This window comes from Neomonachus schauinslandi, chromosome 5 (assembly GCF_002201575.2).
Source record: "Neomonachus schauinslandi chromosome 5, ASM220157v2, whole genome shotgun sequence".
NCBI lineage: Eukaryota > Metazoa > Chordata > Mammalia > Carnivora > Phocidae > Neomonachus > Neomonachus schauinslandi.
Genome location: NC_058407.1, coordinates 102,632,345 through 102,660,239, shown reverse-complemented (window position 1 = coordinate 102,660,239; position 27,895 = coordinate 102,632,345). Strand labels below are relative to the sequence as shown.

General features: G+C 41.6%; 1 protein-coding gene across 12 annotated transcripts in view; it reads right to left on the bottom strand.

Moving 5' to 3' along the window:
• Positions 1-27,895, bottom strand: part of CACNA1C (calcium voltage-gated channel subunit alpha1 C) — a 643,199-nt gene that overhangs the window by 212,198 nt on the left and 403,106 nt on the right. For all 12 annotated transcript variants that reach the window (XM_021690729.1, XM_021690726.2, XM_021690718.2 and 9 more), the window contains exon 6: positions 4,173-4,331. In XM_021690729.1, the coding sequence (XP_021546404.1) occupies positions 4,173-4,331 (159 nt within the window). The remainder of the gene's footprint in view (positions 1-4,172; positions 4,332-27,895) is intronic.

The following is a 27,895-nucleotide window of genomic DNA, read 5'->3' as shown; positions in this document are numbered from 1 at the left end:
AGTCAATCTTTTGTGACTTTAGAATTTTTGAAATATTTGGAAATTTGGATGTGAGTTTAAACAGTGGGAGGCTATAAAAAGAGGGAAACTAAGAAGTCAATCCCAACCCTAAAGAATGAGTAAAAAAGTGGGTAACAAACACCTAAAAAATTGAGAGACTGGGAAACCAAGAACTAAACAGATCATACATTCTGTTGGGTTTCTCACCCGTTCTGGTGATGGTTTTCTACTGTGATGTGTTCAGTCACTGTGATAAAAGTGCTGGAATGATATAGGAGATGGGAGAAAAAGAGGTGAAAAAACAGAGGGACAACTTGCATTTCTTTTTCTCCTGTTTCGCCTTCTAGTGATCTCATTAATAATAATAAAAAAAAAAAGGGATGAGGTTCATAGAGATTATCTAAAGGCTCAAGGGCCACTGCTATTTTAAACTATCTTGAACAACAATAAAAAAAGATTTGAGAACAATTAAGAAGCAATGATGATCTGGTAAAAATAGGTATCTATAAAAAGCACTAAAGGGAACACTTGAAAAATGTGAACACACACATATCAGCAGGTCCTTGTGACATGCACTTGAGGGTGGGGAGAAATTAGTTTGAACATGAAAATTGTGTTGGTTTTCTTCTGCAGAGTCATGAAGTCCCAGGGAGGAAAGCAGGAACAAAAGTAGGAGAAAGAAAGAAAGAAGTGGGCCCTATGCCTTAAAACAGAAGTGAAGTACAATCACTCTGGAAAGTCCAAATTAAGTTTGTGGTAAAAGAATGGAGGCGAAGATTAGGAGAGATGTTAGAAAAGCAGTTAATACCAACAAGAACATGAAATCCTGGGAGAGTGCCAGTTAGGGGTTCCACGGAGAAATCACCAAAGACAAAATCAATTACTTTTTTAGGACCCAACTTTAAAAAGTAAATACAATGAGAATGATTTCATTTCTAGGTTTGAGCCAACCAATTCTTTGTCAGTCTCAGGGGTAATTAGTGTGCTTGGGAGAGCGATTCAGAGTGGCCTGGCTCAGAGTGCCATCAAACAGATGGGACAGCCAGAAACAAAAGGTGCCAGCATACGGTGATGTATCTGTTGAGGAACTAGGAAGGCACCTTGCAGATGCCTCTGGGATCGGAGAAAAATTGCCTCTTCAGAGACCACCTCTATGGGGAACTGGAAGGGCAGCCTAGAGGCTGAATAATGGTCTACCCAGCCAGCTCCAGAGCTTTCTTTATCCAAAACATGGCTCAAAATCCAATGTGTCCTACAATCTACAAGCACATAAAATTCCCAGCCTGAGAAATAATCTTAGAGTGCAAAAAGAAGAATTTGATCTAAATTCCATTAAAAAATTATGACAAGGGCTCACAAGCACTTTTGTATAATCTAAATTTGCAGAAAAATATGATAATTCAATCCAAAGTCTAAACTTAAAAAAATATCACCCATTCCAAAGGTGGCATAAAACTCTCCAAAACACATAGGGGTTGGTTTCAAAGATTGCAGGTTTTTGGTCTTATTCTCTATGGCTGCATGGAGTATGTCCAGATTCCCATACGTTTTTTTCCTTCTCATTAGTTTTAGTCACTATGTAGGTGGAAGAGGCCCTGATGACTGTGGTACATGTTCTGTTGGGAGTGATGGAGTGGGTCCCTGGATTTGTCATCAGATGGCAGATTTAGGAAGGAGGAGCTACATGAGCTCCTGATTGCAGAGCGTTAAGTGAAAAGGCTTCTACAGCCAGGTGTCCTCAGCCCCTCTTTGGAGCAGGGAGCCTGGCTCCACACGGAGTGAGGTCACCTTCCTGGTGGGGCTGGCATGCTCCTCTCTCTGGAACACTTCTCTCAGTGTCTGTCCTCTGACACCCTGGCTCCCCAGGCTGATGGTCATTTTCACCATGGCAGCTAACTTCCCTTCTGACTTGTGGGGGTGAAGGTAAAACCCACCGCTAAATAATCTGATGCATCTTCTGGTAGGAAGCAGGTGACGTCCCAAGTATTTTTCTTAGTCCTGTTTTTGTTTTTGTTTTTGAATCAAGGATAGAAAACAATATGGCTCAAAATGGTTCTAAAGAGGCCACTTCAATTGGTGATTCCAGTTCTGGTCTTTATCCTAACAGTGGGGAGGCCACTCGAAGTATTGGCAGGCTGTTGGTGGCTCTTTCACCAGAATGTGCATCTGTGGTCCAGAGAAGAGCATCCCATCCTGTGTCTCCTTTGTTTATCATGCCCACCATTTTCTTGCCAGTTGAGGCCACTGCTGGTCTGACAACAAAGCCCAGTGACTTCCAACGTTCAGGGTTGCTTGTTAGCATAGGCCCTTAGAGGATCTTGCTACCAGTGAAAAACATACTTTTGCTGTTTTCCCAGCAGGATGATAGAAACCATGTGCAGCTCTGGGAGCAGTGCTCCTTAGGTAAGTGGTGCACAGACCTTTGGTTGCAGGGTAGGTTTGCTATCATTAGCTCTATGGCAGAATTTCACCATTTCATTCTCCCCCTGCCTCTTGGTATGCTATTGGTGAGAGCCACACCATCACACATACCCACTCTTGGGCTCTTTAACACTCAACCTCCCTGTGACTATCTGAGGAGTTTGGGTCTAAAGAGTCACTGAACATTTCAATACAACTGCATAAACTTGAGAGATAAACAGTCCAGCTCTTAAGTGGGACTTAGAATGAGCTCTAACAAAGCTACCCAATTAACATAAATTTATTGGTTCAGGGCTGGCTACAGACTAAACTGAATAAAAAGAAGGATTTGAATTCAAGGGGAAAATACTACTCATTGCATTATTTGGTATTCCTCTAAGCAAAGCTGGAAATCTCAGAATTTTAGCTGAAGGCAAGATCTGTTCTAATATTAAAGAGCTTCTGTTTTTTTTTAATATGACAGTTTATTTTATACAATTATGACCCAAATAATTAGGAAGTTCTCTCCAGAGTGAAAAAAATGGTCTCTTAAACAGACTCTTTATCAAAAAAGTAAAAACAATTGTGTGAGTCTGTGATTATGGGTTTATAGTTTTTTGTTTGTTTGTTTTAGGACTATGGTCATGTAGTGGTGATCTAGAAACTACAAATACCCAGTCAATCCACCCAGTTAAACCAGATCATCCAGATCAGGTACTCTATTTTGGTTTTTGAATATGAATAACCAATGTCACTCCTTGTTGTGTAGATCTGTCCCTCCTCACCATCCTAAAGCAAGAGGGGTCAAATTTAATTTAATGCCTGGGCTGAATGGGAAGGAGAAGCAGTACAGATGGAGAGAAATGAGGTATCTTTTAAAGCTTCAGACCTTTCTCCACCAAGAAGCCAAAAACCAAGATGAAAGGTCTTGTTGTTGGAAAAAACAATCACATAAATTTAACACTTCTAACCCCTTTGGGGGGAAGTATTTTTTTCAACAAGTTTTTATGTTAAACTACTTTATGCGTCTGTTTAAAAGTTTTGTCAATTCCTGTTTAAATGATTTTTTTAAAGGTGCCACTGAGATTTTAGTAACCTAAGACAACAGTTTGTAGCATATCCCACAAGCCAAAACTTTGGTCCTATTCAGAGAAGTGCTTACTGGGTCAGCATTGCTTGCTAAATATATTGACTTATGGAAGGACCACAGGGAGAGAAGTCTCAACAGGGCCCCCCTGTGACAGGGGGCCAGGAGGTTCTACCTATGAAGGGAGAAGCAGAAAACCCTGAGCACAGAAGAGCCAAGATCAGCCCCGAGGGGTAGACAGAACCCAACATTGTGACTGAGGTATCTACTGGCTGCAGGCAAAGCTGCCTTCCTGAAAGGGAAGCGACAATCAACACTGAAGGACCAAGGAACAGAGATACACACCCTCACTATGTCAGTTCTGATTCTTAAATTAAAATACTCCAGGTTGTCTAGGTGATGTTTCTTGATTCACACAGCTCATTTAAGCTTTAGTAGTGCTGGACGGGAACTTGCATTTAGCTGTTTTAACAGAGATCTACTGTATTAGAAAAAAACTAACCGAGAGGAAAAGAATACCAATCTCTGCCTCTCACTTATCCATGGAATGAAAAGATGAGTACTTGAATGGAGGAGGCCTTCCCTAGTACCACTGGTCATGTGGTGGCAGTTCACGCCGTTACAAGGAAAGTAGCGATGAGACAGGGAAGCTTCTTGAGAGCTGGCCACTCACATCTTCCCTTACCTGCTATGCCCTCCTGGTTGTAGCAGGTCTTATGCATCTTCCCCATGAAGAGCTCCAGGCCGATGATAGCATAGATGATGATGACAAACAGCACTAGCAGGGCAATATGCAGCAGGGGCACCATGGCCTTGATAATGGAATTCAGAACCACCTGGAGACCTACAATGACAAAATCAGACAGTAATAGTGAGCACATCAGCTTCCATTTATTGAACCAAGTGCTTTCCTGGATGTCATACTGACATAATCTCATGCAATCTTCTTAGCAACTCTACCAGTGATGTATCACAAGCCCCATTTTTTAGATGAGGAAAGTGAGGCTTAAAGTCACACAGTGAGCGAGTGACAAAGCAGGGATTGGTATCTAGGTTGGCCTGACTCCAAATCTTTCTTGGAGGCACGTCCAAATGAAAGGACTGGCAGATGCTGTGCTTCTAAGGGGAAGAACATATTGTTTTATCCAGAACTATCCAATTTCCTAATATCCTGTCTTAGAGACAACCTAGCATCTTTTTATCCTAGACCAGCAATCTCACTATAGTGAGAGTTAACTTTGACTAGAGATAGCCCTGCAAGGACTTGCTTATCACTCAAGGTGGGATTCCTAGAGCCGATGGCTGACCCATCTGCTAGAAAACACAAATCTGGTTGCTAGGCTTCTGGGAGGGTGGGACTTCCTTTGTTGAAACTGATTCATACCCCCAGGATACATGTAGGTGGTTAGACCTCTGTGGGACCTTCTCTCCAGAGATTACGTGAGTGGACCTCTCTTCCTACAGATTTCTGACCAGGCCCCTTTCCCTCAGTGCCCAAATCTGAAGAATATTACAGCCTTCCATTCAAAAACCCCAATGAAGGGAGTTCATGTTTAATGTGTATGTACTTTCCATTTGGGAAGATGAAAAATTTCCGGAGATGGGTAGTGGTGATGGTTGCACAATGTGAATATACTTAGTGCCACTGAACCATACACTTAAGATAGTTATAATGGCAAATTTTGATATGGATACATTACCACAATAAAAACTGAAAGTACCCAGATCCTGTCAAGAAAAAAAAGTAAATGAAAAATCCTATTTAGCACATGGGTCTTGTCAGTGTCCCCAAAAGTGTAGGCTTGTACTGCTGTCTTATGGGAAAAAGCACCCCCTAACTTATTTTTTTCCTGCTTTCTCTCTTTTTTTTTTCTTACTTTTTAAAAAATTTAATTAAAAAAATTTTTTTTCAAGATTTCAGGACATGTTTAATTTATAGTTATAGGCAGGGCTAATAGGTCTAGAATAAATTCCCCTGATGTCTTCGGACAGCATTTGGAGATGACAGTATGTTTATTTACACTTTACTTTAAAAATAGTTTCTTGGTCAAATTGTTCATCATCTAAGAATGTCTCAAGAAAAGATTGTGTGTTAGGATAAGGATAGTTGGAGGAACTGTAAGTAAAACAATTTTTTATTCTTTTTTTTTAAATTTAAATTCAATTAACATATAATGTATTATTTGTTTCAGGGGTACAGGTCTGCGATTCATAAGTCTGATATAATATCCAGTGCTCATTACAACACATACCCTCCCCAATGTCCATCACCCAGTTACCCCATCCCTCCATCCCCATGCCCTCCAGCAATCCTCAGTTTGTTTCCTATGATTAAGAGTCTCTTGTGGTTTGTCTCCCTCTCTGGTTTCATCTTGTTTCATTTTTTCCTCTCTTCCCCTATGATCCTCTGCCTTGTTTCTTAAATTCCACATATCAGTGAGATCATACAATAATTGCCTTTCTCTGACTGACTTATTTCACTTAGCATAATACCCTCTAGTTCCATCCATGTCATTGCAAATGGCAAGATTTCATTTTTTTTTTGATGGCTGTGTAATAGGACCCCTTAACTTATAAGCTCAACCATAAATGACACCAAGAATTCTCTTTGTTTAAAAGGGATGTTACAAGTTTTCATTGATGCATCTGTGCATCATACCACACAAGGTGCTTTTAGTGTCTCCACCTGATGTACCCACCCAGCTGTGGACACCCTTCCACTGCCCTGTGCATTGGGAGTTTCACCTTCATATTCACCCACAGCCCTCCCTCTGCACTGGATAAACAAAGTCTGGGTCACCCTCTCCCCAGGCCCCAAGGCAGCCATTGGTGTTTTGTGATTTGGTGGGGTGATTTTCACAAGGCTAATTAGAGGAATTCTCCCCAGTTATTAAGCTAAGGTGGGGAGAGGGAAAAAAAATTAAAAGAAGAGAAAAGCTGGAATAATTTTACCTGTGAGTTAATGAGAGTGCTTTGCAGCCTCCCATTAGAACAAGATGTTTTCAGATCCAAATGATTTCATTAATTAGCAAGTTGTACACACATTAGTGCTAAAGTATGCGAAGCCATGGAGGAAGTTGAAAACTGAACTGCAAAGCAAGTTTCAGAGGTGTCTGCTGGCGTGGGGTGGGTGGGGGGGCGCTCTAAGTGCTACTCACTGAAGGGGAGGAAGGCCTCCCAATCCCGCCCACCCAGACCATCAGCGAGCCTTCGGTGCCATAGCCTGCAGTGGTGAGAAAGCGGTGGGAGACATAGAATGGGAACCTCTCCTCTGTGCCACAGCCAGAAGTTCTGCTCTTAAAGACCAGAGTCCTTCTCGTGCCCTTCAAAGTGTGGCACAAGGGCTGGACCCCTATCTACTTCTCTGTCCACTCCCATCCCCTGCCCCTCACTCTCTGCATTCCTGGTCAAAACAGCTTTTCTTTTAGCCTCAAATATCGCATACTGGCAGACCTCAGAGATCTTGAGGGTTCGGTTCCAGACCACGGCAATGAAATGAATACTGCATTAACGCAAGTCAAATGCATGTTTTGCTTTCCCAGGGCATGTAAAAGTTATGTTTACATGATGCTGGAGTAAAGTGTGCAATAGCATTATCTCTAAAAAACCAACATACACACCTTAATTTAAAAATACTTTATTGCTAAACAATGCTAACCATCATCTGAGCTTTCAGTGAGTCATAATCACTGATTACAGATCACCATAACAAATAAAATAATTTAAAAAAGTTTGAAATATTGTGAGAATTACCCAAGAATTACACAGAGACACAAAGTGAGCAAATGTTGCTGGGAAAATGGCTTGATAGACTTGCTGGACGCAGTCCTTTTCTCAATTTGTAAAAAAAAGATGCAGCATTTGCAAGCACAATAATATGAAGTGCAATAAAATGAGGTATGCCTGCACCTCCTCCTCCACAGGGCTGTGAAGCATGCTGTTCCCTTGGCTGGAAGTCTCTCCCACGGTTCCCTCCTACTTATCCTTCAGCTAGGATGTGAATGGACAGGTGAGTTTCAGGGGCCAGCAAACTCGGGCCAGCAAACTCAGGCGGAGACTACTGAGTGGGCTACAGAGAGGTCAAAAAGAAGCCACAGCAGCCCGTGGGCTTCCTTCCAGCCATCAGGGATGCCATCAGAGTTCTGAAGTAATGCTCTGTTCCCCCGTCCCTATCTCAGCAGGAGGCTGTACCACCCACCTGAGCACCCAGGCCAGAAACCTGATTGCTGAAGCTCTTCCCTCTAACTGGTTATCAAGTCATGCAGTTTGATTTTGAAGTGTCTTCAGACAGGAATGAATTATTTTTACTATATAAATAACAGGAAAAATCATGTATTATAGGGAAAATAAAAATCATAGAGAAAATAGAAAATACTTATGACAGAGAAATTACAAAACATGGGAAGCAAAAAGAAGAAGGAAATCATCCCTTATTCCACCACCCAGAGATAACCACTGTTAGCCTTTGGCATATATTTTGGACATTTTGGTTTTCCTCTTCTTTGTCCTCTTGGTGTTCTTCATTCAGTTAATGGTTTCTTTTTCTTTCTTTTTTTTTTTTTTTAAAGATTTTATTTATTTATTTGAGACAGAGAGAATGAGAGACAGAGAGCACGAGAGGGAGGAAGGTCAGAGGGAGAAGCAGACTCCCTGCCGAGCAGGGAGCCCGATGTGGGACTCGATCCCGGGACTCCAGGATCATGACCTGAGCCGAAGGCAGTCGCTTAACCAACTGAGCCACCCAGGCGCCCCAGTTAATGGTTTCTTTATGTCCAGTTTTGCCTGATCTTCTTGCTGCAGTTAGAAAGCTCATGCTAAAGCACAAACCAGAACCTGTTGCCCCTCTGATGAAAAGTCCTTCCATGACCCTCATCACCTATAGGTAAAACCCACCTGCCTCCTTTTGTAGTTTCATCACATCTGATTCCAGTTTACACCTTCCATTCCAAGAATATACTGAATTGTCTGAAGTTCTCTAGCTTCATGCCTCACTGTTCCACCTGTCTAGAATGCCATTCCCTGCAGCCTCAGTGCATCTTCTCATCTTTGTATCTCAGCACATAGTAGTGACTCAATGCACATGGAGCTAAATCACATTTGTAAGCACAGGCTGCCTTAGAAAACAGAAACCATAATGATCTGAAAATACAACTTCAGTTTCTTCTAAAGATTATTGAAGAAACTGAAGTTGTATTGTCAGGAAAAGATAAGACTCATGGAATGGGAAAAGCACAGGCAGGGAGGATGATATCAGCGACTTCCACATTATTTAAACTGCTATTTTGAGGAAAAGGAGTTAGATGAGTTTGATGTAACCATATGGATGGAACCGGGACTAACTAGGAAGTTTCCAGGAAAGATTTAGATTCAACAGAAATGAAAATTATCAAAAAACCAGATCTATCTGAAGGTGGAGTGGGATGTTTTAAGAGGTAGTGGAATAGCCAAATTATGGAAAGAGCCCAGATGTCCATGGACAGATGAATGGATAAAGAAGATGTGATATATATATACACACACACAATGGAATATTACTCAGCAATCAAAAAGAATGAAATCTTGCCATTTGCAACAACGTGGAAGGAACTAGAGGGTATCATGCTAAGTGAAATAAGTCAGCCAGAGAAAGACAAATATCATATGATTTCACTCATATGTGGAATTTAAGAAACAAAACAGGTGAACATAGGGGAAGGGAAGGAAAAATAAAATAAGATGAAATCAGAGAAGGAGACAAACCATAAAAGACTCTTAACTCTAGGAAACAAACTGAGGGTTGCCGTAGGGGAAGGAGGTGGGGGATGGGGTAACTATAACTGGGTATTATGTGCAAGGCTGATGAATCACTAAATTCTACCCCTGAAATTAATAATACACTCTCTGTTAACTAAATTGAATTTAAATACAAAATTAAAAAAAAGTAGTGGGCTCTCCATCCTCAGATGTGTCCAAGCATTGACTGAACAAGTTCTTGGAGGAGGTGCTTTGTGGGCATTCAGCCATGGGGTGAAGATTTGCCTGGGCACACCAATGCCCCCAATTTCCTCATTAACCTGTTCTGAAGACATTACCTTGGGTCAGGTACAGCTCTCAACACTCTACTTGGATTATTCCATTTCTTCCTGGTAACAACCTATGAAGTAGGTGCTATTTTTTTTTTAAGATTTTATTTATTTTTCAGAGAGAGAGAGGGAGAGAGAGCACAAGCAGGGGGATGGGCAGGCAGAGGGAGAAGCAGGGTCCCTGCTGAGGAAGGAACCCTACCGGGGACTCAATCCCAGGACCCTGGGATCACGACCTGAGCTGAAGGCAGATGCTTAACTGACTGAAACACCCAGGCGTCCTGAAGTAGGTGCTATTATTAACTGTATTTTACAGGTGAGAAAAGTGAGTCCTAGAGAGGTTAAATGACTTGCCCATACTAATACAGCTGGTGAGTGGTGGTATGGGGTACAGGGCCAGGTGGCCTGGCTCCAGAGCCTAAGGGCTTTGCCGTTGTGCTAAATGCTTCCCCATGCCACCTAGACTATGGCTCCCAGTCTCTAAAATCTATCTCTATAAAGCAGTAACACATGCTTGCAACATCTGCAGCAAAGATGGGGAAGCCTAGTCCCTGCTTCCAGGAGAGCCCAGATGTTTCCAAGGCCAGTCCAGGAAAGGCTTCTAGTTCCTGCCTGCTTTCCTCACAGCCAGCCTGGGATGGCAGAAGTCAGGCTGGTGTGTGAAAGCATGGGGCCAGAATATCTTCTTTCCAGTCCATCATACAGTATTTGGCTCTCAAGGCCTGGATGCTTATTATCTTCTCTTTGGAATTGGCTCACAGCTGTCCCAGAAATGGCTCCTCCAGCTCAAGCTCTAATTTGGAAAACACATCAACATTTCTCCACCCAAGTGTTCTCAGATAAGCCACGCTTACAGCAGATAAGCAATTGCTAGGCCCTTCTTCAGGGCTGGCTGCTCATGTTGGCGGAGGCAAATGGGCCCTAGGTAAGCCCTGTGAAGCAATTGCTGGAAAATGCCCTGTGAACACAAGATCAGTAAAGGCCTACAAATAGGATGAGTCTATTTTCCTAGCCTCAAATCAGGTTATGAGATCTGGCAAATACACATATACTTATGGGGACAATGTTTGATAGGAGAACTATACCAGAAAATTTAGAACATATAGTTCCACACAGGGATTAAACATATAATCTAGAAATCCAGTGTCTGATAATTTGCAGTTCATGTCAGGTGACCTCCTCTTGGTGAAAGGAAAATCTCCCAAAATGCCTGGCTGCCAGACCTCCCAGGGAGATGGGGCTTTGGGAAGTGGCACCATCCAATGCTGAATTTAAGAAAAGGACAGAGATGGAGCTTAGTTGGTGTATATGGCTTTTCCCTTTCTCTCTCTTATGTTGCTGTTAAGCCCTGGACAAATGCCTGCATGCCTTTAGGGGTCCAATCTGAAAATTCCAGGTTAGGAAAGGCTTAGAGGATCTGAGTATATAAATCATCCTGTTTTTCCTTAAAAGATTAAGAGGAACCATCAGTCAGTTATGGAAAGCAAAACCTGGCATCTTTGCTGAAGTCAGTGTTGAGATTAGCCTGAAAATGCCCAGGCTTCCACACCCATTACAGATGGTCCACCATGATGGATACTCGGCTGAGGACACATCACACTTTTGTTTTATAAAAGAGCATTTCACTAAGCCCTGCTTTCGTGATGAATTGTTCTCCTCAGGGCCCCAGGGGTCACATCAGGAAGGAATTTGAAAATGACTTTGTGAGCATGAGACTGAAGAAAGAAAATGAAAAGTTACTGGGGCTGAAAGGTAATGTGCAGAAGGGTTGTCTGATCAAGCGCTAGACCTACAGGCTCTGTTCTTTCCCTGTAAACTCTATTCCCATGCTCCTTCTTTTGAACTCAACTTTCAAGTCATTCTGTGTAAAATGGGAGGAAAGGGAGAAATAATTGAAGACCCCCAAATTGGAGATCTTTGCTAATGTTAGTCTGATTTCATTATTGAAGTTCCACATTGACTTACAGCTTTTTTTTTTGGTGGCTAGGAATGTACATTTCATGTCCCAACTTTTCAGACTCCGCAGTTCCAGCCAAGCACTCAGAAGGCAATTAAAATGATCAAGAAATCCTAATTGTAGAATCGATAAGGAAATAATGATGAGAATCACTGAAGTAGGAGAAGAGTGGTTTGGGTTTAGTGTGGTGGTGGTAGGTACAAGTTTCTCATAGATAGACTCAAAGTTTGTCAGAAGAGGAAGAGGATTTTGGGATCACCTAACTTAATACTTTAATTTTCAGTCATTCAAAGGATATTTATTAAGCTATGTTTTATGGGCCACCTGTTATGCTGGGGATGGGGATAGAGTGGTGGATAAGAGGTCTGCAGGCATTGCCCTCACAGAGCTTGTAATGGAAGCCAAACATTAATCAAACAATCATACAATCAATAAATAATTACAAACTTGTTAAGAGCTTTAAGGGAAGAGAACAAGGTATGACAAGGAACATCCTTTGGCAGGGAGGGTAGAGGAAGGCTTCCCCAAGAGGAAGAGAAACTTGCCAGGTGAGTGGGCAGGTAGACAAGTCCAGGCAGAGAGGTCTGTAAGTTCCAGCTGAGGAAGGTTGCCTGAAGAGCTTAGGAAAGACCTATGGCTCTCCTATCTGTCAGCCTCATGCTTTTCCCTTAGCTTTGTTCTGCCTCTTAAAAGACATTACTGGAAGGAGATTTGGGAAACCAGTTTACTGCTTCTGTTTGAAGTGTGGGGAAGCAGAAATCACTTTCACTTTCAGAGAAAACAATTCAGGAAGCACAGTGAGAAAGGCTCTCCTGACAACTTCCTCATTCGTAAAATTGAGGAAATAATCCTCATCCTAGCCACAGAGAGAGGGGAGGAAGGCAGGGAATTGGGCCAACAGTGCTCTATAGGCATACCTTGTTTTATTGTGCTTTGCTCTATTGCACTCTGCGGGTACTGCCTTTTTTTTTTTTTTTCCACAAATTGAAGGTTTGTGGCAACCCTGCATGGAGCAAGTCTATTTGTGCCATTTTCTCAGCAGCATTTTGCTCACTTTGTGTCTCTGTGTCACATTTTGGTACTTTTCATAACATTTCAAATGTTTTCATTATTGTTATGTTTGTTATGGTCATCTGTGATCAGTGATCTTTGATATATTATTGTAATTGTTTTGGGGTACCATGGACCCCACCCATATAAGATGGCAAACTTAATAAATGTTGTGTGTGTTCTGCCTACTCCACCAACTGACCACTAAAACACAACAATATTGAAACTAGGCCAATTAATGACCCTAGAATGGCCTCTAAGTGTTTAAGTGAAAGAAGAGTCATGTCTCTCTCTCTCTCTCTCTTTCCCTTTAAATCAAAAGCTAGCAATGATTAAGCTTAGAGAAGAAGGCATGTCCAAAGCTGAGACAGGCTGAAAGTCAGGCCTCTCAAACCAAACAGCCAAGTTGTAAATGTAAAGGAAACATTCTTGAAGGAAATTAAAAGTGCTATTCCAGTGAACATGTGAATGATAAGAAAGGGAAACAGACTTATTGCTGATATGAAGAAAGTTCTAGTGGCCTGGAAAGATCTCACGAGCTATATTCCTTTAAGCCAAAGTCTAATCCAGAGCAAGGCCCTAAGTCTCTTCACTTCTATGAAGGCTGAGAGAGATAAGGAAGCTGCAGAAGAAAAGTTTGAAGCTAGCAGAGGTTGGTTCATGGGGTTTAAGGAGAGAAGCCATCTCCATAATATAAAAGTGCAAGGTGAAGCAGCAAGTGCTGATAGAGAAGCTGCAGCAAGTTATCAGAAGATCTAGGCAAGATCATTAATGAAGGTGACTACACTAAACAACAAATTTTCAATGTAGACAAAGTAGTCTTATATTGGAAGCTATCTTCTAGACTTTCATAACTAGAGAGGAGAAGTCAATGCCTGGCTTCAAAACTTCATAGGACAGGTTGACTCCTGTTAGGGGCTAATGCAGCTGGTGATTTTAAGTTAAACCAATGCTCATTTACCATTCTAGGGCCCATAAAAATTATGCTAAATATACTCTGTGCTCTATAAATGGAAAAACAAAGCTTGGATGACAACATATTTGTTGACAACACGGTTTACTAAATATTTTAAGCCCACTGTTGAGACCTACTGCCCAGAAAAAAAAATTCCTTTCAAAATGTGACTGCTTACTAATAATGTACCTGGTCACCCAAGAGCTCTAGTGGAAATGTACAATGAGATGAACGTTGTTTTCACGCTGCAAACAGAACATCTATTCTGCAGCCTGTGGGTCAAGGAGTAATTTCAACTTCCAAGTTTTACAATTTAAGAAATACATTTTGTAAAACTACAGCTCCCATCAATGGTGATTCCTCAGATGGATCTGGGAAGAATAAATTGAAAACTTTCTGGAAAGGATTCACCATTCTAGATGCCATTAAGAATATCTGTGATTCACAGCAAGAGGTCAAATATCAACATAAACAAGAGTTTGGAAGACGTTGATTCCAACCTTTATTGCTGACTTTGAGGGGATCAAGACTTCAGAGGAAGTAATTGCAGATATGGTGGAAATAGCAAGAGAGCTAGGAGTAGAGCCTGAAGATACGACTGAATGGCTGCAATGTTGTGATGAAACTTGAACAGATGAGGAGTTGCTTCTCACGGATGAGCAAAGACAGTGGTTTCTTGAATGGAATTTACTTCTGGTGAAAATGCCATTAAGACTACTGAAATGACAGCAAAAGACTAAGAATATTCCACAAACTTAGTTGACAGAGAAGCAGCAGGGCTTGAGAGGATGGACTCCAACTTTGAAAGAGGTTCTACTGTGGGGAAAATGCTATCAAAGAGTATCACAAGCTGCAGAGAAATTGTTCATGAAAGGAAGAATCAATCAATGCAGCAAACTTCATCATTATCTTATTTTAAGAAATTGCCACAGCCATCCCACCTTCAGCAACCACCACTCTGATCAGTCGGCAGCCATCAACATGGAGGCAAGATCCTTTACTAGCAAAAAGACAACAACTTGCTGAAAGCTCAAATGATGATTGGCATCTTTTAGCAATAAACTATTTTTAATTAAAGTGTGTGCATTGTATGTTTTAGACATAATGTTAAGGCACACTTAATAGACTACAGTATGGTATAAACATAACTTTTATATGTATTTGAAACCAAAAAATTAATTTGGGTCATTTTATTGCAATATTCACCTTATTGTGGTGGTCTGGAACTGAACCTGCAAATGCCTCTGAGGTATGCCTGTCCTGCTCTGCTGGCTCTTTTGGGGACCACCTTCATCACCAAGCTTTTGACTGACTTGATCCAACTGAAGAGAGGATTGTGGCGCCACATAACATGCCACCAACACAGGAAGCCTAGATGGAAAGAGATGTCCCACCAACCTCAAACCTGGAGAAGGTTCTAAGATGGGACAGACCCCATTCTTGATGCAGTCAGTGCTTTCCAATGGAGTTACTGGTGGTTTTGTTGTTGACTCAGGACCCTGCAATGTGTCAGGGCATTTGTAAAGAAGTCATATCCCCATGTCCCAGTCTGAGGGGGGAGTGAGGACTGTCCTCACTATAGGCCACACCCAGGAGTTTAAAAAACAATTCCTTGATTTAAGCTGGCTATCCTCTCCTCGAAGAATGGTGGGCAGAAAAACATACTGCTTAATCCAGAGGTCTGATTAGCTGGGTGATGCTTAACTGAGAGGTTGGTCCCACCAAAGTGTGTTATGCCTTCTGTATTTTCCAACAATCTTTTAACCAAATTCAAAGAAAATGACAGAGTCACTACTTGGTGAGCCAATTCTAAGCTTCCTCACCAGGCTCACCTCAGAACTGAATGCTGTATAAAAGGAATATATTTCCATTAGAGTATTGTTCCTACCATGCCCAGGAAGCCCCAAGCTGCCCCTAGACCTGAATCACCTTGGACCTGGGACACAGACGTTGAAGAAGTTTGGATAAAATACCAACATCTCCCAGGAAGGGAATCTAGAATGAGGCTTTCCTTCTTCAGCTACTTATCTCTAAGTTTGCCCTTGCAGAAATGTTATCAGAGGAGCTCCCGTTCTCTAACAAAGAGCAACTGGTATACCCAGACAGTAGAAAGCTCTTCTTCTAAGGGCCAAGGTTGCCTTTCTCCAGGCCACCACACACAACTGTGCATCCCTTACTTGTGAACCTACTGAGCACCTGTGAAGTACCCTGTTTATTGCCATGGAAGGTGGGGGAGAAAAGACAGTGCAGTACAGTGGTTAAAGCATAGGGACCCCTGGAGCCAAATGACCGGGTTGAATCCTGGCTCCATGACTTCTCAGACAAGTGACCTTGGATAAGCTATTTGATCTCATCTTAAAGTAAGGATGATGATGGTACCTACCTCATAAAGTTGCTGTGAGGACTAAACAAGTCAATTCACATCAAATACTCAGAACAATGTGTAGCTAATAGTAAATGCTATTATTATTGTAAGCATGGTCAGGCTATCAGTCGAACCCTAAAGCAGTGAATGTGTGGAGGTTAAAATTTATTTAACACAGAATCTGCTAAAATGAAGATTCTGATTCAGGCCATGTGGGGGTGGAGCCTGAGTTCTGTATTTCTGACCAGGCCTGGGTGACACCAAAGCTGTTGCTCCACCGACCACACTTTGGGAAGCAAGGCCATAGAGCATGCTGGTCAGCCTGGGGGGTCACAGCAACCTCACCCAGCCATGCTGAAGTATGAGATGCTCTTAAGCAGTTACTGAATTTTCATCGGAGTAGGGTGATCCTTGTCACATCACTCTTGTCAGGTAATTTATGTGATCAGTAAAGTGCATGAAGTCAGCATTGGATATAGAAAATACCACACACTAATTGATATCAGGGTCCTATAGGATTCTTTACTACAATTTTTCTTTTTCTTTTTTTTCTAGACAGGGAGACATACACCTACACTGTGCTGCCAGGGAGCAGAAGTGATGTATGCTAGTGTCTCCTTCCAGTAACAATAACAGCTATCTAACAGAGTTATTGAAAGGACTCTGATGATTGTGACTCAATCCTGCAACATTACAGGAAGGAATGGCTTGGCATCAATTTTCCCTCCTGACAGCAGGGACTGTGTCATTACCACTCTTACCAAGCTTGCATCTTTAAAGGTTACTTATGGTCACCAACTGGCCAACCCATGTCTTTGCCATGGGCATTATTTTCCTTGGCCTGTTTGATGCTACCGATTACTCCCTTCTTTTTGAAATTCTCTCCCCCCTTGTCTCTGTGACAGATGTACACCTGTAGTTCTTCCACTTCTGCAGTTAGTTCTTTGCCTTCCTTCTCCTCCTTCCCTTCTGGATCTCTTTTAGTCTGGAGAATATTACAAACACAAAAAAATGCAGTTGCTGCCCATGAAGAGCTGTAAGCTAGATGGAGAGGCAGACATGGAAACAGCTAATTGCAGAAGTGGGTGACAATGTTCCTAAGAATTATGCCCAAAGAACTGTGGGAGCATAACGAACGGTGGGAGAGGAATGTACATGTGAGCTGTGTCAGTGGGTGAGGCTTCCTTCTGCTCTTTTATTCAGTTAGTCTTCCACCCCTTGTGTGGCTGTGTCTAACTCTGTTTTTCTCAGGAAATTCATTCACTCCCTCCTAAAGGCTCAGTAGTCACCACCATTAGATGAGCCCAAATTTCCAATTACATTTTCTCTGCCCTCTATTTTAAGTTCAAGTCATATTACTCTATAAACCTACTAAATATTTCTGCTGGGTTGTCCTACCTTCCATCATCTCACACTCAAGAAACCTAAACCTGAACTCATAGCCCTCTCCCTAAAGCCAGCCCCCACAAGGCTCAACCCTGGCTTACTTCTTCACCAACTGCAGATAAGTCTTCATCCCATAGCATACCTCTTCCCACTGCAGCCACTGCTATCCTTGCCATCTCCTGCCTGGATTGATTCACTGGGCTCCCTGTCTCCAGTTCCCTTCCACTCCAACCTATTCTGCAGCACTGGCCCATTACCCATCCTAAACCTGCCCTGCTCAGAAACCTGCAGTGGTTCCATCACAGAGGGTAGATCCGAACTCCCTTTTACATGATCTGCATTTGGGAGTACCCAAAATTTATTTGCAGAAAAAAATGAAACCAGGTTACAAATATCATAAGAGTAGGTTCTAGCAAGAAAACAGGTGGTTACCAAGATTGGGAAGGAGAGCAGTGGTGGGGAAGGCCATCTTGAGAAAGAGATGTGATGATGTCAACCCAATGGCCTGAAGGGAAGGATCTAGGGACATAACAACCCTGACTTCACCCTCCTCCACACTGCTGAGCTCTTGCTCTGCTCCCTATTGATTGGATCTAACTCAAAGCCAGAGGGCAAGGCAGCCTTTTGCTGTACTCCATCTGGTCAGCTCTCCCAGGCCTGAGAGCAGAGTAGAGAAGGGTGGAGAGTAGATGTGGTGGGGCAAATGGAACAACGTGGGCAGATAGAACAATGAGTTTAGGGTAGTTGGCAAGGTGTCACCATCGCCATTCTATTAGGAGGAAGTAACCTTTTTGGAAAGCTTCTGAGTTTTGTGAGTCAAGACGTCCCCTCCTGATTTATCCCTGGGCTGCAAGGTTGGTTCAACATCCACAAATCAATCAATGTGAGACAATACATTAATAAAAGAAAGAACAAGAATCATATGATCCTCTCAATAGATGCAGAAAAAGCATTTGACAAAGTACAGCATCCTTTCTTGATCAAAACTCTTCAGAGTATAGGGATAGAGGGTACATACCTCAATATCATAAAAGCCATCTATGAAAAACCTACAGCGAATATCATTCTCAATGGGGAAAAACTGAGAGCTTTCCCCCTAAGGTCAGGAACGTGGCAGGGATGTCCACTATCACCACTGCTATTCAACATAGTATTAGAAGTCCTAGCCACAGCAATCAGACAACAAAAAGAAATAAAAGGCATCCAAATCAGCAAAGAAGAAGTCAAACTCTCATTGTTTGCAGATGATATGATACTTTATGTGGAAAACCCAAAAGACTCCACCCCAAAACTGCTGGAACTCATACAGGAATTCAGTCAAGTGGCAGGATATAAAACCAATGCACAGAAATCAGTGGCATTCCTATACACCAACAACAAGACAGAAGAAAGAGAAATTAAAGAGTCGATCCCATTTACAATTGCACCCAAAACCATAAGATACCTAGGAATAAATCTAACCAAAGAGGCAAAGGATCTCTCCTCAGAAAACTATAAAATACTCATGAAAGAAATTGAGGAAGATACAAAGAAATGGAAAAACGTTCCATGCTCATGGATTGGAAGAACAAATACTGTGAAGATGTCAATGCTACCTAGAGCAATCTACACATTTAATGCAATCCTTATCAAAATACCATCCACTTTTTTCAAAGAAATGGAACAAATAATCCTAAAATTTGTATGGAACCAGAAAAGACCCCGAATAGCCAGAGGAATGTTGAAAAAGAAAACCAAAGCTGGCGGCATCACAATTCCGGACTTCCAGCTCTATTACAAAGCTGTCATCATCAAGACAGTATGGTACTGGCACAAAAACAGACACATAGATCAATGGAACAGAATAGAGAGCCCAGAAATGGACCCTCAACTCTATGGTCAATTAATCTTTGACAAAGCAGGAAAGAATGTCCAATGGAAAAAAGACAGTCTCTTCAACAAATGGTGTTGGGAAAATTGGACAGCCACATGCAGAAGAATGAAACTGGACCGTTTCCTTACACCACACACAAAAATAGACTCTAAATGGTTGAAAGACCTAAATGTGAGACAGGAGTACATCAAAATCCTAAAGGAGAACACAGGCAGCAACCTCTTCGACCTCAGCTGCAGCAACTTCTTCCTAGAAACATCGCCAAAGGCAAGGGAAGCAAGGGCAAAAATGAACTATTGGGACTTCATCAAGATAAAAAGCTTTTGCACAGCAAAAGAAACAGTCAACAAAACCAAAGACAACTGACAGAATGGGAGAAGATATTTGCAAATGACATATCAGATAAAGGGCTAGTATCCAAAATCTATAAAGAACTTATCAGACTCAACACCCAAAGAGCAAATAATCCAATCAAGAAATGGGCAGAAGACATGAACAGGTATTTTTCCAAAGAAGACATCTAAATGGCCAACAGACACATGAAAAAGTGCTCAGCATCGCTCAGCATTAGGGAAATCCAAATCAAAACCTCAATGAGATACCACCTCACACCAGTCAGAATGGCTAAAATTAACAAGTCAGGAAACGACAGATGTTGGCGGGGATGTGGAGAAAGGGGAACCCTCCTACACTGTTGGTAGGAATGCAAGCTGGTGCAACCACTCTGGAAAACAGTATGGAGGTTCCTCCAAAAGTTGAAAATAGAGCTACCATAGGATCCAGCAATTGCACTACTGGGTATTTACCCCAAAGATAACAAATGTAGGGATCTGAAGGGGTTTGTGCACCCCTATGTTTATAGCAGCAATGTCCACAATAGCCAAACTGTGGAAAGAGCCAAGATGTCCATCGACAGATGAATGGATAAAGAAGATGTGGTATATATATATATATATATATATATATATATATATATACACACACAATGGAATATTATGCAGCCATCAAAAAGAATGAGATCTTGCCATTTGCAACGACGTGGATAGAACTGGAGGGTGTTATGCTGAGCGAAATAAGTCAATTAGAGAAAGACATGTATCATATGACCTCACTGACATGAGGAGTTCTTAATCTCAGGAAATAAACAGAGGGTTGCTGGAGTGGGGGGTGGGGTAGGAGGGATGGGGTGCCTGGGTGATAGACACTGGGAAGGGTATGTGCTATGGTGAGCGCTGTGAATTGTGCAAGACTGTTGAATCACAGATCTGTACCTCTGAAACAAATAATGCAATATATGTTAAGAAAAAAAAAAGAAGAAGATAGCAGGAGGGGAAGAATGAAGGGGGGGAAATCGGAGGGGGAGACGAACCATGAGAGACGATGGACTCTGAAAAACAAATTGAGGGCTCTAGAGAGGAGGGGGTGGGAGGATGGGTTAGCCTGGTGATGGGTATTAAAGAGGGCATGTTCTGCATGGAGCACTGGGTGTTATGCACAATGAATCATGGAACACTACATCTAAAACTAATGATGTAATGTATGGGGATTAACATAACAATAAAAAAATAAAAAAAAAACGAATGATGTAATGTATGGTGATTAACATAACAATAAAATTTTTAAAAAAAGTAGTCCCCTCCTGAGGAGGGTCCTCTGACTCTAATTCACTAGCCAATCATAATTGGTCCTTATCTTCCAAAGACATACCTGACTGACATTTAAAAATGAATGCTCCTATTGGCATTTCTGGTTGTGACTATCATCACCACCATTACCACCACCGCCATCATCAACAACAACATCAGATTGTGACTATTGGTCTAAAGCTTGCTTCTGATTCACATGAACCAGTTTGGCCTGGCTAGAAATCAGAGGTGTGATAAGTCTCACAGATCATGTTTTGTGCCTTCATTCGGCCAATGGAGAAATGAACATTTTTAATGGTTCACAGGCTTAATGGCTTTCAAAAGAAAATAGGTCTAGAAAAGGAAGGCAGGTAGTTCTCTCTTGGGTTAAGGAGGAAGTTTATCACACTGAGGTTCAAGGGTGCCTGATGCATTTTCTTATTGGAAAAGAGTCTTCCTATTAAAGGAGGAAGAACTCTTGCCTGGATAGCTTTCCTGCAGTCTCAAGTTTTATTATTTTTTACATGATCTTATTAAAAATGTCTTTATTCATTAGAGGGTTCCATTTCTTTTTAATTTAACCTTTCTATATTAATAAATTTATGCATCTCACAAGTGGTTTGATGAACACCAAAGGAGGACTGTTGTCCTAGGAAAGGGATGGCAAATACTCTGTTGCCTAATAAATTAAAAACTATAAGAGTAGTTAAAATACCAACCTTCATGTTGAATTAATTTTTTGTGTTAGCAATATGGGTTGGAAAGAGAACCTCAGAGAAGAAAAAGTATTTAAAATATCCTGATATTGGAAGAAAACAAATAAGGCAAAATGGAGACAAGATGTTCCAAAGTGAACAATAATGATAATATCAGTTAGCATTTCTTGAGGACTCAGCCTTTGCTGGGTACTGTGCTAAGTGCTTTACATATATCATTTCATTTCTCCAATGATCTTGATAAAGATAAATGAACTGAGGGTTAGGCAAGACAGATAACTTGTCCAACATGACACACCTGGAGCTGGAATTAAACGCTAAGCCAAGTTTACTTTAAAACCTTAACTGTTAGCTACTATCCAGGCAAGAAAGGCAGATATACTGTACTATGTTCTGACCCCATGCTGTGGCAGATGTTGTTTTCCATCATGGCCTCTTTTCCTCCTGTCCCAGATGGGGCCTTGTCATCTTTCTCAACGGTATCTCTCTCATGACAACTCTAATCCATTGGAAGTCATTGGGATCCTGATTTGCGACCCCTGTATATGCTGCCTCCCTACTGGTGACAAACTCTATCTTTCTGCTACAGGCAGAATAGGAAGCAGACTTCTTTTGGCACTTGCCAACGATGTAGATGCCTGGGCCTGCACTTTTTCTTTTGCTTTAAGCCTTTTTGAAAAAAATTGTGAAATACAGCATACAAACAGAAAAGTGCAAAAAAGAAAGAGGTTACAGAGTATAATTTATCACAAAATAAAGCCATATAACTCTCACTCAGGTCAAGAAATAGAATATCACCAGCTCTATAGAAGCCCCGCTCATGCCCCCACCTGGTAGTACCCCCTCCTCATCTAGATAAACACTATATTATACTTTTAGTGGCATGTTAAAAAGTACTTTTTTTACCAAAAAAATCACGAGTCTATCAATAGATGTAGAAAAAAAATTTCATGAAATTCAGCATTTATTCTCTAATCTTTTACATTCTTTTCTGTATTTCCCATTCTTTTGATTCTCTGTGATTCATTCTCAATATTTTCCCCTGATCTCTCAATAGTTCAATCATTCTGTTTTTAGCTGTGCTAAATCTTTTCTAAATCCATTCACTGCATGTTTCATATTTGCTATTGTATTCTCCATATCTTTTTATATTTGGTTCTTTTCCATATCTTCTGGTTTTCTGGAAAATTATCAATCTTGTCTTTGATCTTTTTGAATAAAACAAAATTATTTTCAAGTCTATATCTGATAATTCCAATATCTGGATCCCCTTTGGGCCTATTTCTATTGTCCACAGTTGCTACTCATTTTCATTCCTATCTTGTCTCTTTGTGTGCCTAGTAATTTTGTATTGTGGGTTAGACCTTATTATTGTAAAATTGTTTTTCAAAATAATTTGAGAACTTTGATGATGTTATCTTTCTCCAGAGAAGATTGATATTTGTTTTTGTCAGGCATTTTTTTTTCAAGTTTCAGAAAAGAGATTTAGATTATTTTGTTCAGCCTTTCTAGTTGTCCTCAGTAGGACAGTTTGATCCAAATTACCTCATGTGCCATTTCAGAATGCAAAAGTGATCTGTACTTTTTAAGGAAGACTACCTAGGGAAGTCCCTTCATTATAATTTTCCCTATTACCAGATCCAGGTAACTGGGACTCTGAATACAGGGACATATTAAAAAGGGTAGGAAAATCTCTGCTAGTCAAATTCTCTTAGTGCCAGACCCTAGATAGAGCTTATTAGAGTGAAGTTTCTGTGGACTGGCTAAATATAGAGTGAAATATCTGGTAATAAGATTAAACAAGAGAGAGTGATGGTTTGGTTACAGTCACTGCTGATTCTTACTCCTTCTTTCAGAAATGTGTAAAAGGTGCAGATTTTAGGAAAATTGAAAAATATCTCCATGATTCAGGTGGCAAATGGGACATGCTTACTATAGAGTTATCAGGTTGGATGAGTTACTAAGATAGTCCTGATTTTATCTCTCTCTTTTCCAACAAACACCATTATACCCAGGCAACTCACAGCTTTCTCTTCCCTAGCTGTTCTTGAGGTGGAGTTTAACAAAGAAACAAGCTTGTTTACTGATGCCAACTTATGGTGACTCCGTACACTAAAGTCAATCTTTCTATGAAACTCAAACAAAATGTTCTTAGGATTCCAGAGTTATTTATTTCCCTTTCTGGCTCAAATCACTAGTGACTCAATGGAGGCTTTGGCACTGATCAAATCTTCTATATAGGGGAAAATCTCCAAGCATTATGCTTAGTGTTTTGTTTTGTTTAAAGAGATTTCAGATTTACTGGAAAAAAATACCAGACTATTTTCTCTTCTGCTTCTAATAGCTGTGTGACCTTGGCAGTTATGTCACCTTATTGGATCTAGGTTTCAACATCTTTAAAAGAGGATATTAGATGAGAAAGCCCACTCTGGATCTGAAATTCGCTGGGTTATTTTCCAAATATCTTAAGAAAGATTCTAGTACCTTTCCTTCTTCCAACTATCACAGTGCCTTATATATAGTAAGTCCTCAATAAATGTGTGACAAATGAATTAATATATAACTTTTATAATATAACACAGAATTATATTATATATTACATAAGAAATAATTTCATATATAATTTATATAATGTTTGGGGAATACTTTACATCTGCTAACACAGTAGTCATTAATTTTGAGATTTAAAAATAAAGTACACTTCCATCCCTAGCCATTTTGGAGAAACTAATAGCATAATAGCCCTTATACCATAAACATTAAAAAAATGGGCAAATAATATGAGGAAATTATTTTCAGAAAGTGGACATAAAGCAGCACAGGGCTGTAATCCCTGAGAGAACTGAAACTCATGAGGTAAACACCACAATTCTGTGACTGGGAACAATTTTCTCACTATGGCACCAAGAGCTACAGTCCCAGCAGACAGACCACTGCAGGCCCACTGATCTGAGAAGGCAGAGATCAGATCAGAATTTGGGCAGCTGTAGTGGCTGTGGTGTGACATCAGAGAAGAGGCAGCTGGGTAGATAAGAAGTCCTAGAAGTTTGTGTAGGGGTTCCCTGTGTGTCCATGGCTTAGGGCTAGGTCATGCATGTGCACAGTGAAGCCACTGAGGGCTATCAAATAGCAGCTGTTACAGGGTTAAAGGCAGAAAAGAAATACTATAGGTTAAGCAGTGCTGAGGAAAGAGCAGTGTCTGTAGGATGGCATTCTGGGCCTGTCACAGTGGAGAGATCTACTTAATATCTCAATACCCTGGGAAGGAAAGATGGCAGAGGAGTAGGGGACCCTATTTCAACTGGTCCCCTGAATTGAGCTGGATATCTACCAGACCACTCTGAGCACCCACGAAACCAGCCTGAGATGTAAGAAGATCTGGATCTCTACAAACAGAATATCACAGGCGGTTGGTTTTGAGGTACAAAGCGGGGAGCCGTGATTCTGCGGGCAGATATCGGAGGATAAATGGCAGCGGGAGGGTGCCTGGCCATGGGGATTCTACACCGCCGGCAAGTGATAGCCTCGCGCGCTGCGGTCGGGGCACAGACTCGCAGACCGGTAGTGGCGGGGAAAGGACTTTAGGGCAGCCCTGGGACAGAAACCCGGAGCGGTGGGTCACGCCTGTGAACTGCAGCCCCCGGGATGGAAACCTGGAGCGGTGGAGTCGCGCCTGCAAACTGGTAGCAGCTGGCGGTTTTAGAAGCACAAAGGGCAGAAACCGTGCTCCGACCTGGAGGCAGGACTGGGAGCGCTGCGATGGGGCGCAAAACCCAGGACACTGCAGTTTATAGCGGCATGGACAGAAACGGAGACGGTGTGGCCTGGATAGCTCACTGAAGAACAGACAGAGGTCTCTCTGCTCTGAGGCAGAGGGTTGCAAACGGCCTCTTCTGCTCTGACTCGCAGAAGAGATGCGGAAAGCCACCAGAGAACAAAAGCCCCAAAAACTGATTCCCGCTGAGCCCATCCCCCACCACAGGGGGCAGGGCAACTCTGCCCAAACAGGGATGCCTGCGTAACAGTGCGGCAGGCCCCTCCCACAGAAGACAGGCTGGGAAAACAAGAGGCCAGCAACCCTAAGGTCCCAAGAAAACAGGTGCATCTTGCTTGGGTTCTGGTCAATAATTTGGACTCTATATATTCCCTCAAACACCCATCAACAGAATGACTAGGAGGAGGAGCCCCCAAAACAGAAAAGACTCAGAGATTATGACTTATGCTGCAGATTTACAAATGGATGCAGATATAACCAAGATGTCGGAGATGGAATTCAGGCTAGCAATTGTGAAGACAATGGCTAGAATGGAGAAATCAATTAATAGCAACATAGAGTCTCTAAGGGCAGAAATGAAAGCTGAATTGGCAGAACTTAAACATGCTATCAATGAGATCCAATCCAATATAGATAATCTAACAGCTAGGGTAACTGAGGCAGAAGAACGAATAAGCGACCTGGAAGCCAATATAATAGATAAAAAGGGAAAAGAGGAGGCCAGGGAAAAACAACTCAGAATCCATGAAAATAGAATCAGAGAAATAAGTGACACCATGAAGCGTTCCAATGTCAGAATAATTGGAATCCCAGAGGGAGTGGAGAGAGAGAGAGGACTAGAAGATGTATTTGAGCAAATCATAGCTGAGAACTTCCCTAATCTGGGGAATGAAACAAACATTCGTGTCCTAGAGGCAGAGAGGACCCCTCCCAAGATCAAGGAAACAGGCCAACACCCCGGCATGTAATAGTAAAACTTGCAAATCTCAGAACCAAGGAAACCATTTTAAGGGCAGTTAGGGGGAAGAGAGTCCTTATGTACAGAGGGAGGAACATCAGAATAACGTCAGACCTTTCCACAGAGACCTGGCAAGCCAGAAAGGCCTGGCAAGACATATTCAGGGTACTAAATGAGAAGAACATGCAGCCAAGAATACTTTATCCGGCAAGGCTTTCATTTAGAATGGATGGAGAGATGCAGAGCTTCCACGACTGGCAGAAACTGAAAGTATATGTGACCACTAAGCCAGCCCTGCAAGTAATATTAAGGGGGTTCTATAAAAGGAGAAAGACCCCCAAGAGTGATCTACAACAGAAATTTACAGGGACAATCTATAAAAACAATGTCTTCACAGGCAACACGATGACAATTAATTCATATCTTTCAATAATCACTCTCAACGTGAATGGCCTAAACGCTCCCATAAAACAGCACAGGGTTGCAGATTGGATAAAAAGACAGGACCCATCCATATGCTGTCTACAAGAGACTCATTTTGAACCTAAAGATACATCCAGACTGAAAGTGAAGGGTTGGAGATCCATCTTCCATGCCAGCGGACCTCAAAAGAAAGCTGGGGTAGCAATTCTTATATCAGACAAATTAGATTTTGAACTAAAGTCTGTAATAAGAGACACAGAAGGACACTATATCATTCTTTTTTTTTTTTAAGATTTTGTTTATTTATTTGAGAGAGAGAGAGAGAAACAGCATGAGAGGGGATAGGGTCAGAGGGAGAAGCAGGCTCTCCGCCGAGCTGGGAGCCTGATGTGGGACTCGATCCCAGGACTCCGGGATCATTACCTGAGCCGAAGGCAGTCGCTTAACCAACTGAGCCACCCAGGCGCCCGGACACTATATCATTCTTAAAGGGTCTATCCAGCAAGAAGATCTAACAATTGTAAATATCTATGCCCCCAACATGGGAGCAGCCATCTACATAAGCCAACTGTTAACCAAAATAGTCATACTGATAACAATACGTTAATTGTAGGAGACCTCAATACTCCACTCTCAGCAATGGACAGATCATCTAAGCAGAAAATCAACAAGGAAACAAGAGATTTGAATGATACACTGGACCAGATGGACCTCATAGAAATATACAGAACTTTCCACCTTAAAACAACAGAATACTCATTCTTCTCGAGCACACATGGAACTTTCTCCAGACTAGACCACATACTGGGTCACAAATCAGGTCTCAACCGATACCAAAAGATTGAGATTATTCCCTGCATATTCTCAGACCACAATGCTCTAAAACTGGAACTCAATCACAAGAAAACATTTGGCAGAAATTCAAACACTTGGAAGCTAAAGACCACTCTGCTCAAGAATGTTTGGGTCAACCAAGAAATCAAAGAAGAACTTAAACATTTCATGGAAATCAATGAGAACGAAAACACATCGGTCCAAAACCTAGGGGATACTGCAAAGGCGGTCCTAAGGGGGAAATGCAGAGCCATCCAAGCCTCACTCAAAAAAATAGAAAAATCCCGAATTCACCAACTAACACTACACCTTAAAGAACTAGAGAAAAAGCAACAAACGATGCCTAAGCCATGCATTAGAAGAGAAATAATTAAAATTAAAGCAGAGATCAATGAATTAGAAACCAGAAACACAGTAGATTAGATCAAC